General features: G+C 42.6%; 3 protein-coding genes across 3 annotated transcripts; 1 reads left to right on the plus strand and 2 right to left on the minus strand.

Moving 5' to 3' along the window:
- Position 1: 1 nt before the first annotated feature.
- Positions 2-4,471, minus strand: LOC138611694 (peroxiredoxin-6-like). The gene is made up of 5 exons (XM_069684891.1): positions 4,355-4,471; positions 3,557-3,713; positions 2,178-2,327; positions 1,913-2,059; positions 2-1,810 (listed from the first exon to the last, which is right to left on the minus strand). The coding sequence occupies exons 1-5, from the start codon at positions 4,444-4,446 to the stop codon at positions 1,682-1,684; spliced, it is 675 nt and encodes a 224-aa protein (XP_069540992.1). The 5' UTR covers positions 4,447-4,471; the 3' UTR covers positions 2-1,681.
- A 639-nt stretch (positions 4,472-5,110) lies between these two features.
- Positions 5,111-8,620, plus strand: LOC138612211 (polyisoprenoid diphosphate/phosphate phosphohydrolase PLPP6-like). The gene is made up of 2 exons (XM_069685528.1): positions 5,111-5,489; positions 8,116-8,620. Exons 1-2 carry the CDS (start codon positions 5,111-5,113, stop codon positions 8,535-8,537), a joined length of 801 nt encoding a protein of 266 aa, XP_069541629.1. The 3' UTR covers positions 8,538-8,620.
- A 2,408-nt stretch (positions 8,621-11,028) lies between these two features.
- On the minus strand, positions 11,029-13,345 carry LOC138612160 (myocilin-like). Its single transcript, XM_069685470.1, has 3 exons — positions 12,862-13,345; positions 12,244-12,342; positions 11,029-11,935 (listed from the first exon to the last, which is right to left on the minus strand). The coding sequence occupies exons 1-3, from the start codon at positions 13,343-13,345 to the stop codon at positions 11,133-11,135; spliced, it is 1,386 nt and encodes a 461-aa protein (XP_069541571.1). The 3' UTR covers positions 11,029-11,132.
- Positions 13,346-14,962: the final 1,617 nt, after the last annotated feature.

Raw genomic sequence — 14,962 nt, forward strand, 5'->3', positions numbered from 1 at the left:
CATACAGTAGAAAGTTAAAATCAAACAGAGTATTTATGCTGGGAATCAACAGATTGTCTTGGCTAAATGCAAAGATTAAGTATCAGTTATGTGAAAGTCAACAAGCAGTTATCCACCTACAAATGTGTAACTAACCAGCTGTGTTTCATGACTAATCCGCTGATATAAAATGCAAACTCAGGTGCAGCGCTCGTATTGTTTGCTCTCAGTAGGTCATCCAATGTGTGAACGTCTTCAGTAACCACTTCCTCTTGCATTGTTTCAAAAAAACAGAGCTGCAACATCACACGTGGATCCAGAATAGACAGTTTCACTGTCACAAAATAGATGTTTTGCTGTTTCTTTTAACATTAAAAAGACACATTTTAATTTCAACTCATATTCAAAAATAGTTCAAACATTGCAGGTTTGATCATAGTACACACTGAAAAAAATCCAGGATTAGAAAAATATTACTCAAGAGATTAGTTTCATCTCAGCTATCTCAGATTCATTTTAAAGTTGTAACCTCGAAGATTTCAGTTTCTCTTTGGTGGCACCTAAAGCGATAAACAGCAACTGCGGGAGCACACATGGAGCACATATCCAGACAGTTTCACATGTGTGTCATCTGAGCGTCAAATTTGATTCTTTTTGTTTGGATTTTCACTTGTTTTTGAGGTTGTATCTGTAGTCATCTATGTTTTCTTTGTTTGTTCAGCCATAGAAGATTACTGTTTACTCGCAACACTTGCAGAGACCGGAAAAGCAGCCGCTTAGCTCCGCCTACCCTCTCTTGGTGGTAGAAAACGCGTCACTCATACCCCTTTCCCACCAAAATTAGCTGACGCGGGTTTTTCAGACCTGGGACGACCTGCTAATAGATGCCGTTTGTCTCTGTTCCCATTGCCAGTGAAGTATACTCCTGCTGTTCTCTTTTCTGCTGTGTCACCGTCTGACGTCACAAATGCGCCCGAAACAAGGTTAGTAAACAGTGAAGATGTTACGGTGGTTAGGTCTTTATTGTATCTATTACTCATTCAGTCTATTTATCAAACTTGGTGCCGACAAATATGGAACGATGTTCGAGTCCTGCTCGGGCGGAGGCAGGTGGAATTTGTAGCTGAGATGACAAGGAGTCGTAGAAGTTACTGACAGAGCATATCATCGCGCCAGAAAGGGGGCGGAGATTAGCGTGTTGACACGGGTTTTCTGTTCCTATCAATGCCGATCGGAGTTTAGGCAATAATTACCCGGGTCTACTGCAGCCATTGACCCAGGTCTGACTGCTGATTGTAGCCTTTCCCATTAAGGAAAAAAGCTGGGTGTTAGTGGGTTTTTTGACCAGTGGGAAAGCGGCTTAACTGGGCGCCACTTGTGAGTTTTTTTCTGCGAAAGTCGCCACAGACACCCGGTCCATTATACTGCAAATGCAAAAGCTTTCATCAGTGGGCCATAGGCTCAATCACCATTGTGTTACCTCATTCGGTGATAGATAGTGACTTAACAGACATTTATTTACATAAAAATCTTCGAGATTATAATTTTAAACTTGAATTCCCTGACTTGTTTTTCTACTTGATAAAGACAAAAACACAGCAGTAATCCAGCTCCTTAAGGTCCAGGATTAATCGCTGCTGGATTATTGACTATCTAGTACACATAAGCAAGTGTTATACATCAGTGCTGTCTCTGCCTGTGCTCATGGCTTGGGCGTGTAGCGCAGGTACTTCTTTCCAGACGGCAGGTCTTTAGTGAAGACGCCCTCTGGGAACAGAGACGCAGCCTCCTCCTCAGACATGCTGGGAGGGACCATCACACAGTCTCCAGGCTGACACAGACAGAGAACACACTGGGTTAATTCACATCACAGCAGCTTCATTCATCTTTCTATGAATGATTGGTGCCGGCTAAGGACAAACATGTGACGTACCTTCCAGTCAGCAGGTGTAGCCACTCGTCTCCCTGAAGTCATCTGGAGCGAGTCCACCACCCGCAGGATCTCGTCAAAGTTGCGTCCGGTGGTGGCCGGGTAGAGAAGCGACAGTCTGAGCCTTTTGTCAGGGCCGATGATGAACACCTGGACTCAAACAGAGGGAGGGTTAATGTTTGCTGTCTGTAGGTGCGACTATAAAGAAAATAATTTTAATTCAGCCTGTAAAACAAAACGTTTGATTGTGATTGTTAAAGACTCTCACACAGCGGGCAGTGAGCGGCATGCCATCTTTGTCCTTCTCATCAGGGTCCAGCATGCCCAGGGCGACTGCCAGCTCCCGTTTACTGTCCGCGATGATGGGAAAGGGCAGCGAGCTGCACGCAGACTCCTCACAGTTGTAGGCCAGGATGTCCTAGTTAGTACAGAGACACAAGTCATTAGTTATTCAAACCTAACCAGTGCCACACATGAAGCTCTGTTGTCTACATTTTTAACATTATTTTTATTAAACCTTTAATTTACCAGCAATAATCCCACTGAGATCCCAAGTCCAAAACAGCAGCATAAAAAGTTTCACAAAGAAAATTTAACAAAATAAAGATTAAAAGAAAATGAAGAAGAACATGATTTGGTGATGAAATTGTTCCGAAAATGTTTGAGATATTCAGCAAATTAATTTTAACCAGCCTCAAGCAGTATCGTCTGAAAAAATACAAACTGCTTTTATTATAACGTTAAACCGTAACATCTAATCCAGTTTTATTCTTTCGTAATGTTTTCTAACATTGTGAATCTAAACTTGTCTTTAAAAATTGTAAGGCTAATTTGCTTCTTCCTTTAAAACATAAGAATAGCCTAAACCAGTGATTCCCAGTGGTTCCTGAAGGTATCACAAGGGGGATCCATCCATCCATTATTTATACCGCTTATCGCATTCAGGGTCGCGGTGGAGCTGGAGCCTATCCCAGCTGTCATTGGGAGAGAGGCGGGGTACATCCCGGACTGATGACCAGTAAATCACAGGGCTGACACACAGAGACAGACAACCATTAACACTCACACGTATTTAGAGTCACCAATGAACCTAACGAGCATGTCTTTGGACTGTGGGAGGAAGCCGGAGTACCCAGAGCGAACCCACGCCAACACGGGAAGAACATGTAAAAGTCTACACAGAAAGGCCCATTGCGTCCGAACCAGGAACTCTCAAGCTGTGAGAGGACAATGCTAACCACTGCACCACCGTTCAGCCCCAGAAGGGGGATGTAAGAGGTAATTTACATTTAATTTACAGGTATTTGTATTCTGTTGCTTTTCAAATGGTTCAATGGATCATTCATTTATACTGCATTGCAGATTTTTCCTTTTATGATATTAAGATATGTTACAAAATCCTTTATCTTAGTCTCAGGAGTTGATTGATTAAAGGTTTGGGTGGGCCTGCAGCATTCCTAACTTTTGTGGTGGCTGGTCTTGGCTCAGTGTGCCTTAAAAACCCTTCTAACAACCACACAACCCTCTTACGTGACCCGCTGTAGACAGCCCTGTGCTCTATGTTTACATTAACACGTTGCTAGCGTTACCAATACCACTAATGTTACTCCAGATGTGCTGTCAGAAACTCTGCTGCAGCTGTCACACCTTGGTCCAGCCGTGGTGATCCTCCAGGCAGTCGATGGACAGGGCGATCATTTTGACGTCGCGTTTACTGAACTCTTCGCTCAGCCTGGCAGCTCGGCCCAGCTCTGTGGTGCAGACGGGGGTGTAGTCTCTAGGGTGGGAGAACAGGATTCCCCACCTGGAAAGGAAACTGTGTGTCAAGTGTCATGTCTTGATCAGGAGATTCAATCTGAGGTTTCAGTCTGACTCAGTTTCCGCTCATCAAATCTCTGAATATTGTTACTGTTGTTTGGTTGCACAATAGACTGATGCTGACCTGAATGATGAGGCTGACACCAAACTGACAGGATGTGACCTCTGTGTTACACAAAGGTTGCAAAAATGACAACAGCAGGGACTTTTTCAGCGGGTCAGCAGTTGGATTATGCACCATCAACATGGTGGAAGGATTTTAGGTTTGACCTCTGACCTGCACTGCTTATGGATGCTTCTGATTTGGATCATGTAAGAGCCATATAATGTAATATATAAAGGGCTGTGTGTCTGATAGCTGCCAGAGCAGATTTATATGTCCACAATATTATAGATTATTATGTTTTATGCATTAACAGGCCTCAATGCCAACTGTAGACACTACAGTCTATGATACCAACATTATAGGTTACAACTATTAGAAGATGGCACAGACAGAGGACCAAAGCAGAAGTAAAAAAGCAGTAAGAGGAACTGACCGCAATCTGCCAAGCTCCATCGTGCGCTCAGTTCCTATAAACGACCAATAACCAAAGATAAGAACCATTTTTAATAAGTCATACTTACGAATCCCCGAGAAATTCATGCAGTTTTATTTTTCCAGTCGTTGCCTCCGCCTCGAAATCAGGAAATACATCTCCGAGCAGCAGTCCCGGCATGTTTAGTGTGCCCGTGGAGGTGTTCCGCCTGTTCAGCAGCCCCAGCGGTGATGACAGACAGCATCAGTTAAAAAGGAGGCGGGTCCTTTTCCTGAACAGTGCTGCTCTATTTACATATAGAGGACATCGTACTGTATAATAGACCGAGTTTTTACTCATACTCTGGTGCGTTCAGGGTGCGTTTTAATTAATTGGTGCAGTTCTCAAAAGGTTTCCAACTTACCACTTTACGCAGGCGTATTGCCCGGGGAATTACCAAGGATTTATTTATTTTATTAAAGTGCACCACTGTCCAACACTTCCCCTTCCTACACCAGAATTCCGTCACGCATTGTGAAGAAATGTAATCATAAAATCAACGGCAACATGAATAGAGGCAGTGGATTTGTTTGGGATGTTGCACGCTCATAAATAATGTTTTATTTTGAAGATAAATTTAGACCACTGCTGGATTAATTATATGTTTACAGGAAGGTTAATGTGCCCACGTGACAGGAGCAGACCAGTCCAGGTCTAAATTGGTGCCATTTTAACCCCTTGTATCCGGACTCTCCAGTTTGCAGGATGTTTTGCGTCTAAGCGCAGCAGGGTTTTGTGTTCCCACGCCACAAGTGGTCGATAAAGAAGTGCGGGTAGATTACTCTGCACACTTTGCCAAACAACAATGTCCTCACCCACGTCCAGGCGGAATAGTGGCCGAGGATCTGTGTGTGGAAGATGGGCATCATCTGAGTGCCATGCCCGCCGCCGGGGCTCCAGCTTTTCGTACTTTTCCTCCGGAGCGCAAACTGAAGACTTCTCCGTGAGTCTAAACCAGCCGATTTTCACGATTACGCTCCGGTTTCTGCTGGCGATAGATCTGTGGCTGTCCAAGCGGCTCGGGGTGTGCGCCTGTGAGGAGGCTCCATTGGGCGGCATACGGCCCCTGGTGCGCCTGGTGGAGTTCTCCGGGCACGTCATCCCCTGGCTCATCGGCACTGTGTACACTCTGCTGCGGGGAGAGAGTGTGGAGGAGCAGGAGATCATGCTGAATTTAGCCCTGGGTGAGTCAATGTTTTTGTTTTTCACTCATTATAAACTATGACTTCAGTGTAGATGACACTAGTTTGAATTCCTGCAACAAGAATATAACTTTATTTATTCAATATTAAGTCAAGTATCAGCTTCTTAAACCTACCATTTTATTTATTTAACATGCACATTTAAGCCATAACATATCCTGCGTACTTCGCCTCGCACTTGGCACAGTAGTTTGGAAAAGTTTCTTTTTTTTATTTGCAAAAATAATCTTTACTGAATGCAGATTTCTTCAATGTCATTCAAAAATAAACAGTATAAGCTAATATATCGACCTGCTATCAAGTGTCCCTTGTTTATGCGCCTTTTATAGTCACATTAGCCGCAAATAAAGCCGATGCGTTATTACGCACAGTTGTGCCAAATCCAAAGTAAACCATTTGTCAGTCTATAAGTAGGTTTGTTGAGCTGAATAGTGTTAAAAACTAACAAAACAGCACAGCGTAAAAAGCCAAAGACGCAAATACTTTCAAATAATAAATCACAGAGCTGCAGGGCGTTTGTGCGTACACGTGAGCGAGAACAACACAGTCATGGAAAGTTTCTCCTTTAAGCCAGCTGACAGCACCTGTGGCTACTGAGAGCCATGCACGCGACATGGCCGATGCTTAATTTGCAAACTGTACAGTAGAGTTGCTGACTGACAGTTTTAAGATCAAGCCCTTCTGTTATAATGTATAGTGCTGTGATGGAAAGGAGGAACTATTTCTGGCACAGAATGGCCTATAGGATGCCACCGTGATGTGGAAACAGGCTAATGTGACTCCTCTTATAGCTACAGGCCGATGAGAGATTAATAAGGTCAGCCATGGCATTTCATTCTGTTTCAGACATTTAAACGAGTGTTGTATTGGTAACTTAATATTTTGTTCATCCTTCCGGTCATTTTTTTTAAAGCAAAACTGTTAAATATTTGCTGCTGTTTCCTTTTTCGTTAATGTCAAAAATGAAATAAAACGTCTTGAAACTCTTGGTATTAGTCAGTGATTTATAAACACAAATAAAGACAGTAGTTAATACTTGTTTTATTAGAAACTATACATCAGTTAGTGCTGACCAATTAATCTGATTGGACAAGAGGCATTCCATGAGTGCTGATATAGAGCGTAACAGCACTCATGTGTATCACTCCGCCTCAGGTATTCTGAACATCGTTAATTAACATCACATTATTAATGTGACAGCAAACAAGCTTTGTCTAGATTGTTTCGTCACACAGGCGAATGTCAGCAGACTTTTATTTCATTAGTCAATTAATGGCAACATACTGAGAAATGTACATAATACATGCAGCTGGTTTGCAGTGGCATAATGTGCCTCTGGAAGTATGGTTGTAACTGGGATTAAGAGCTGTGGTCAACTACCTACACCAACAAAAGTTAACATTAACAGTAAATGTAGTAACAGTAACAATCATAAGCAATACAAAAATAGTTTTCTGGCTGTCATGGCAACCTAAAATTCCCACTTAGGCAATCTAGTAGTTACTAGCATATCAAAATCAAATGGACTCCACTGTAGTGAAGTAAATCTTTTACAATAAACGTGGCGACAGCCGTGTGACATTCTGTGACATTTCCCTCATTCAGCGATGGAGAATGAGTTTAATTTGGGCGTCTGACTTCTGCTAACGTTACCCACTGGAGATGAAGCGGGGGCTGCTGTTTGACTGACGCTGTCTGTGGATTAAATTGGAACATAACTTAGAAGTGCTTACAGTGACTGAATAACTACAGGCTTATTTATAAGAACCATGCATTTAGACTGCTTTTTTAGTTCGGCTAATCCCACCTGCAGCAATGCCACCGGAGCCACCGGGACTCGGAGGCTGCACTGAGGACGTACAAGCAGCAATGCTAGCAATGGTGTTAGTATCAGCTGCTTTGCTAAAGCAGTCAAACACGCTGCACTGCTTCAGATTTATAGATGTTGAATTTGTGTTTCATAAGGTTGCTGGTGTTACCCCCTTTAGGCGCAGCTACCTTTTTACATAAATTACACTCCAGCATGAGACCACAACAATACAAGGTCAATGGGTGGTGACGGCGGTGGCTTTGTCATCACTGGGGGACAGATGCCAGCTATGTTAGAATGAAACGATTATATGGAAATGTTACTAATTAAGATGGAATGTTAACGTTAAATATCGACAGGAGCACCGATGTTCATGAGCTTATCAGTACTTTTATTAACAATCAATCATGTACTGGTACCAAAAAATACTAGTTCTTGATACCCATCCCTAGGCCAGCCACAGTCAAGTTTGGGAACTAGTTGTGTTGACGCAGCCAAATGAATGATTAAATAAACACCTGTGACTATCTTTGATTAAATCACAGCCTTGTTGATATTCAGTATGACAGCACTCCATCGTGTGTGATATTGCTTAAGTAATACTTAGTTGTAGATAAGTAAATCACATAGATAGATCACGGCTTATTTAAGAACATGGGGTAAGGTAGAGAAGAAACTATTGCTAAATGATTGAAGTTAGTACTATAAAAGCAACAACTTTGAGGTAGTTGCTGGTTAGGTTTCAGCATGTAACACAAACTGAAATCATTATATCCTCTCTCTTTTTGCTTCTCACAGCTCTATTGTTGGACATGCTGTTGGTCAGGGTTGTGAAGACTCTGGTCAGACGTCGCAGGCCGGCTCAGAACCGCTCTGAAATCTTCTCCACCTTCTTTGTGGAGCGCTACTCCTTCCCCTCGGGCCACGCCACGCGGGCCGCCATGTGCGCCCGCTTCATCCTCGCCCAGCTGGTGGACACGGCCTCCATGCGGGTCCTGGTCGTGGGTTGGGCCGCCCTGGTCAGCCTGTCTCGGCTGCTGCTTGCCAGACAGTATGTGACAGATGTGGGCTTCGGCCTGGCTATGGGGTACTGCCAGTACAGTCTGGTGGAGAGGATGTGGGTGACCTGGGACTGCCTGCAGGACCTGCTGCTCATGGGACTGAGAGAGAGACTCAACAGGGCTTACAGCGGACTCTGGATGGCAGATTGGAAACATTAGGTTTAATGGAAATGTGTGTGTGGGTTAAATGTGTAGCATGAGTGTGTGTGATTCAGAAATTCACTTTTGTTGAGTATATCTTAGTTAATTCAGTATTCTTTATTTTGTGTTTATCTGTATCTGTTTTATGTGTATTTGTCTCTGTACTCTCATTTTAAAAGAATGACGTGGACTTATTGCAATGGATGGCTTGGGTCACTGGAAGGTTGCATATCTCACCATGATGCCCATGCAGCTCATTCAATGGTGTTGATGATGCTAGGAAATAATCTTACAATGCTGAAACCAAAGCTGAATTCAATCAAAGTATTTTTTAATAAAAAAAGAGCCAATTCAAAAGTGTCTCATTGATGGATTTGTATCTTACGACACTAAGACTAAGTGACATTTTTTTTTCACTTTACCAGGTTTTGGAAGGATGCGAAACAACCCACAGTGTGAACACTGGTGGGAAGATGTCATTTCACACTCACCCAAGTTTCCATCAGCTGCTGCTGAGTCGCCTGACGGTCATTATAATACATCCCATCTCCTCTTACAGTGTTAATAATCGGCCACTATCTCTAACATACTTTCACAATTTCTAAACTTAAATTTACAAATACAGTATGCAGAGATGTTTGCCTGTAACCTGAGAAAAGGCAAATCCTTCTGCAAGTGTATGATTTAAGTAGAAACTCATGTTACTTTTGCTCTCAGTTTTGACTGAAAATGCAGATGCAAAAAGTTGTCCACAGAGGGCAGTGCATTACAAGAATATGGCTGCCAGAGGGGTTTGCACACCAGGATGTTGCTGGCTTTGGAGTATTTTGCAAATTGGGGTGATAGGTAAGGGCACAGAGACTGGTGGTGGACATGTGTTTATTAAGCTTACAATGGAGGTCCAAACTGCTTCAGAAATCCTACCCATCATTTGACCACAACTGAGGTGAGATGCGTTTCTGGTCTACTGATAGGATTGAATACAGGAGTTAAGAGCCTACAGTAAAAAAGATACAAACCTAAATACAGCACATATTCCAACAGTAAATGCTAGTAGAGACAACTCAGAAAATGAATATCTTAGTAGTCAACAGTGGGTAAAGTTTCACATGCTAAAGAGAAAACTCTCAACAACAATGGTGGGTGTGCAACAGGAGCTAGTAACTTCTAAGTATCTTAATTGCTAGTCAGCAGTCAACAACTGGCTCTCTAACCTTAGCTAAAAAAAAAAAACCTTCAACTGTCAATATGGGGCTAACTTAACACAAACTATATCAATAACATAAACATAATATCATAATGGTCTAAATAACAGTTAACTGATTATTAAACTTAGTGCTTTAGGTAACCTATGCCTAGGCTAACGTAGCTAATGCTAGGTACAATACTCTGATAACGTTTTTGAACGTGCTCTTTAGTTTCACTTAACTTCCCGCCACTCAGATGTTGTTGCTATGGTGATTAACTGGCTCCATGACAACGCGTTCATCAGGCTTGACATTCTTATCGACCTCAGGTACGTAATATGTAGATTTAACTCCGAAAAGAGAGCGTTTACTGTAATATCTTTTAAGCTAATGGGTTAAAGTTTGAGGCTACTTGCTAGGCACTGGGTTAAGTTAATGTTACCTAATTTCATGATGTTAAGAATCCATAGTGGAGAACGGGTGTACATTCGTTTAATGTCGCCTTTAGGAAATACATCAGAATATGTGGTTGGGTATTCTAATTTCCTCCACACAAATTATGGCTCAAATGTTGTCATGTGTTGCAGAAAACATTTAGGTTAATGGGCCTTAAGCAAAACAGCCTCCAGTTAAGTCACATTTTAGTTCCTTAGCTTTCTTGTAGAGTTAGTAGGCTAGTTTATAAAATTGCTGTATTTGGTGCCGTCTTGTAGACATTATTTAGCAATTTAATAAAAAAAGTTAAATAATTTATTAAATGCACAAAGAAAACATTCTATACATATTATTTATGTATACAGGCATACAACAAGAGATGGTGGTAAAGACACTCCAGAAATTACCATTAAATTAACTGCCCAAAAAGTTTAATCAGTTAGCATGGAATGGCAGTTAGCATGGAATCAGAATAACATACCTGTACCTTTTACTGTGTCTTGGTACAATTCTCTCCATGCACACTCCATGTTCACATTATAATGAAAATGTAGCCTAATACATTTGCTTTTTATCATTAGTAACAACTAACAAGAGTTAGATACTTTTTAAAAATTAAATAGAGAAAAAATGATGACACAAACAACCAGGAATGTGATTTTTAAGAAAAAATGTTTTTATTGAGAAATTAAATAATATGAACATGTATTAACAGCTAACAAAAATATTTCAATTTTATATCATGATTACTGTTTGTATGAATCACAGGTGATCTATGATAGCTACATTAATACCATTTTTGAATACATTCCTGTTGGTGTTAAAGATCTTATTTACAATAGAAGTAGAAAAAATAGATTTTAATGATGCAAAAAGATTACAAAGCCTTGCAGTATCGTCAGTACAATTGAAATGATTATAATTATTGCATCATTCACTCTTGCATTGACACAGTCCTTTAAACAGCCATATCTCTCTGTCTGTGTCCTCTCTAGCTGCTGCTACGATTGGCCCGGCCCAGTCTGATGTCATAAGTGACCATGTGGAAGTTGTCCCAGGCATGCAGCTTCCTCTGGGCGTGGTTGTAGTCCACCATGCTGTTGTAACGGTACTTGTTCTTGAAGGGAACAGCAACAGCCCGTCCCTCGCCGGTGGCTGTGTCAAACATGTAGTTGATGGTGGTGTTGGGCGCGGTGTAGCTGGCCACTGTGTACAAACGTCCACACACCATGAAAGCGTTGGCCACTGTGTTCTTCCTGATGTTGGTCTCCCAGCTTTTCTTCACTTCCAGACTCTCTGGGTCCAGCTGGGAAATCACAATCGCACCCTTTGCCTTGCTCGTGCTGTAGATCGCCCACAAACCTTGCTCATCCGCCGCCAGGTCGATGTCGGTGTAGCCGCCCCAGGAGTACGGGTGCTGACCATGGAAGCCGGCGTGTGGCAGGTCTAAACGTGACGCCAGTTTCTCAGAGGCCAGGTCGTAACGGATCAGGGTACGGCTGCGTCTGCGCTGGTAGTACAGGGAGCCGCGGTACATGGTCGCCCCCGTGCTCTCCACAGGCTCTGGCAGGACCAGGACCTTGGTGGGGAATCCTCTGGAGAACTGATCCATGTCTTCATAAGCAAAGAGCTGACGGACGTCTTTGCCCACTGCGTCGATGCGCCACGCAGTCTTGTTGGTGTAAAGATCACCCTGGGGCTCAGGGTCCTGCAGCCACACCCCGTACTTCCCTGTGATACTGTCGGCCTTCCTGTGCATCACAGGATCCCCAACTGACTGCAGCTCTCCACAACCTGCAAAAAAGAGAGATAATAAACTTCAAGGTATTTGTTACATATTAATGCTGCAATAGCCTTGGATTATCATGAGGAGAAACAGGCTGCAATTTCCGGAAGGTTGCATATTCGCAAAACATATACAGATTTAATACCCCCCTCTGCAGGCCTGGAGCACTTTTTGATGACTGGATTTGCAGCCGTTTGCTGTCAATTAATCTGTTTTGGCTCTTTGCAGCACGCTTTTTCATTTGCGGCACAATATTTTCTCAGGCAATCACTAAGCTTATTTTAGCAGTAATGCTATCATCCAAAAATCCTTTTACCTGTGAAGTTTCCTTCAGGAATGAGGTGGGATGCTGGAACTTCTGTTACCTCGGCCTTCATCTCCTGGTAAGAACCATTCCCATTATCATATGCAGGGTCTGAGAGGCACAAAGAGAGGAAGAAATATGTGTAAGAAAGCAAATTAGTACTCAAAAGTTATGCCTGGGAAGGAATTTTTGGACAAAACGACAAAATAACAAACATATAAATTTGCAGTAAGCTAAAGTCCCTTACATGTCTTATTAATTTGCCTTTGAGCGCAGCAGGTTCACCCTATAATCATGCTTTTGCGCTCCTGAAAATGATCACCCACATAAACACCCATGCATGAGTGACAAAGTCATAAAAGAAGTTTGTAAATTCCAATCCCCTTACTCAACCTGGGACAGCTAACTGCAACCTGACCTGTTGCCCCGGGAGGCTTTTCATAGCCTACGTCAGCCATGAAAACATTCATCAAAAAGCAACAAAATAGAAGAGCATCTGCAGTGAAACGTATTTTGTTCACTAAAAGAGATCTTGTGAAATGCCAGTGAGAGAAAGAGGTCTTTCTTGGACTTTTAGTGAAGGATGTTAAAGTTTTGATTTGTTTTCCCTCTATAAACTGATGTACGTACCGCTTGCAGGTCTGTTTTCACGCTGACTCCCCCCTGATGTGTGTTTCTGCTGGCAGGGTTTCTGCCTGAGGCTCTCTGCCTCGCGACTCAGCTCCTCCAGCCTCCTCTGCAGCTCCTGGACCTGCCTGTTCAGACGCACCTTGTCCTCTTGAAGCTGATTTTTCTCCCCTGTAACCTTGGAGTACGCTTCCTGGATACCTTCCTCACCGTTAGCCCTGACCCCTGTCACTGCACCTCCGTCCCCTCCCGCTATCAGGCGACTGACCAGAGCCTCCAGCAGGGTGAGTCGCGACAGGACCCCATCCATCTCTGGTTTCATGCTGCTTCCGGAGCAGCTGGACTCCTCTTGGCTGGCCACGGTGAAGGTGTATTGGCAGCGCCCAGCTGGGTCATTGGAGCGATGGAGGGCGGCTCTATCTTGGGTCTGGCTTCGGCTTGAAAGAGTAAAGCAGGAGAGACATAGGAAGAACACCTGGAGCCACATCCTGGAGGGTCAGACAGAGTTTCTCAATTTGGAAAATAAGCTGGGTTGCAACTTTTTATCCTTCTATGTTTCCTAGAGATTCTCTTCTCTGAATTTTATGTTCTTTATTTTGGTCTTAGGCTCGTCTCTCTTCCTCTGTGAACCCCTGGTCAGCTCAGGCCAGTGTCTGAATCCCAGCAATGTTGAGAGTGGGATATTTATACAGTTAACTGTCAGAGAGAGGGAGGGGACGAGGAGCGTGTCAGGGAGGGAAATATAGCCAGGGGGTGTGGAGTGTGTGGAAAAGGTCCATGTGTGTTTTCTTGTTAGTGCTAGTGGTGAAGTTATGCTGAAAGGGACAAATCATACAGTATAAGTGTGAAAAAAACAAATTTGCTGTTTGTTTTTTCCCGTACAGAATTCTTTCATTGTGTCTCAGCAGTTGGTATGTCTCTGCAGGTTGTTTTGACTGGACAGCACCTCTTTATGTGTCTACTGGCTGTCACCTGCAGAGATGTTTACTTCCTCTGTAACTGATAGTTTTATTAAACCAACATGTGATTAACAGTAAACTCAAGTTTATGGCCCTGGCATAGGGTGATGTTTGTGCTTGAGGACAAGTGTGAGGGAATCTAGGAATCTGAGACCCACTTTCACCAACAAGGCTCAAAGCAGGTCCACCTCTCTCTTCACCACAGCTGGGCAGGATGTCTGGCACAGGAGGATAGGCTGGCTGTTTGGCGAGGAATGGACGCATAGTTGAGGTGTGGTTATTTTCCATTCTTCCTACCAAAACACATAAAAAACAGATGCCGACATCCTCACATGGAGAAATATTTACTAAGTAGCACTTTGCTCTCCACCATTTAATTTGTCTGTCCACAATCAGTTTGTAAATTGATCCACTTTCTGTTGGCGTCTACTAAATAAAAGGACACTTGCAAGCAATGTCAGCCTTAGCAGACCACAACAACATCAGGGCATCTGTGAAGCAATGTGTCAGTGTTTTAGGTTGTACACCTTTCATGGCAAAGTAACTAACAACAAAAAACCAAAGCAGCTTTCTTTCAACAACAAATCTGCAGTCACCTGTTACCTCGCCATCTACCACTGACAAGTGGAGCAATCTCAAGTGTACATCCAACTGCTTGTTGCTTGGCAAATATAGCTTTGGGCAGCCTATTTGCCAGAATTTTGCAAAACTAAAATCACTGATAAGGTACCAAGATACAGTATATACCATTTACACATGTGTATTTACAGTTTACCACTTACAGTATTCACCATTTCATGTGCTGTAAGAATGTGATGTTAGATGGGTGTAATGTAAAATAAATTAGCAAAATAATTTTAAGCAGGTTTCCCATGTACAACATCTTATGTTATCGAGTTAGCATGCTAATATTTGCTTATTAGTACTAAACAAAAAGTACAGCTGAGGCTGTGGGAATTAGTTGTATAGGCATTTAGTCTTACGAGAAGTAATGGACAAAATAATTACACTTTCTCCTGAGATGGACATAAAAATGTGTACCACATTAAATGGCAATCCATCCAGTATTTCTTAAAAAACCCAAATGTGTACTGGGGTTCATCATTAATTTAGTAAATATTGTGATTTAGAGAATTAATGAAAAC

Source organism: Semicossyphus pulcher, unplaced genomic scaffold (genome assembly GCF_022749685.1).
Source record: "Semicossyphus pulcher isolate SPU_LCO1_2020_fin unplaced genomic scaffold, fSemPul1.0.p SCAF_7, whole genome shotgun sequence".
Taxonomy (NCBI): Eukaryota; Metazoa; Chordata; class Actinopteri; order Labriformes; family Labridae; genus Semicossyphus; species Semicossyphus pulcher.

Excerpts from the sequence above, each read along its gene's own strand:
- LOC138611694 (XM_069684891.1), bottom strand. The coding sequence starts at position 4,446 with ATGCCGGGACTGCTGCTCGGAGATGTATTTCCTGATTTCGAGGCGGAG. Across the intron at positions 3,714-4,354 it reads CATGAATTTCTCGGGGATTC|GTGGGGAATCCTGTTCTCCC; the intron begins GTAAGTATGACT and ends TTTCCTTTCCAG. Across the intron at positions 2,060-2,177 it reads TGCCGCTCACTGCCCGCTGT|GTGTTCATCATCGGCCCTGA; the intron begins GTGAGAGTCTTT and ends GTTTGAGTCCAG.
- LOC138612160 (XM_069685470.1), bottom strand. The coding sequence starts at position 13,345 with ATGTGGCTCCAGGTGTTCTTCCTATGTCTCTCCTGCTTTACTCTTTCA. Across the intron at positions 12,343-12,861 it reads TGAAAACAGACCTGCAAGCG|ACCCTGCATATGATAATGGG; the intron begins GTACGTACATCA and ends TGTGCCTCTCAG. Across the intron at positions 11,936-12,243 it reads TCCTGAAGGAAACTTCACAG|GTTGTGGAGAGCTGCAGTCA; the intron begins GTAAAAGGATTT and ends TCTTTTTTGCAG.
- LOC138612211 (XM_069685528.1), top strand. The coding sequence starts at position 5,111 with ATGTCCTCACCCACGTCCAGGCGGAATAGTGGCCGAGGATCTGTGTGT. Across the intron at positions 5,490-8,115 it reads CATGCTGAATTTAGCCCTGG|CTCTATTGTTGGACATGCTG; the intron begins GTGAGTCAATGT and ends TGCTTCTCACAG.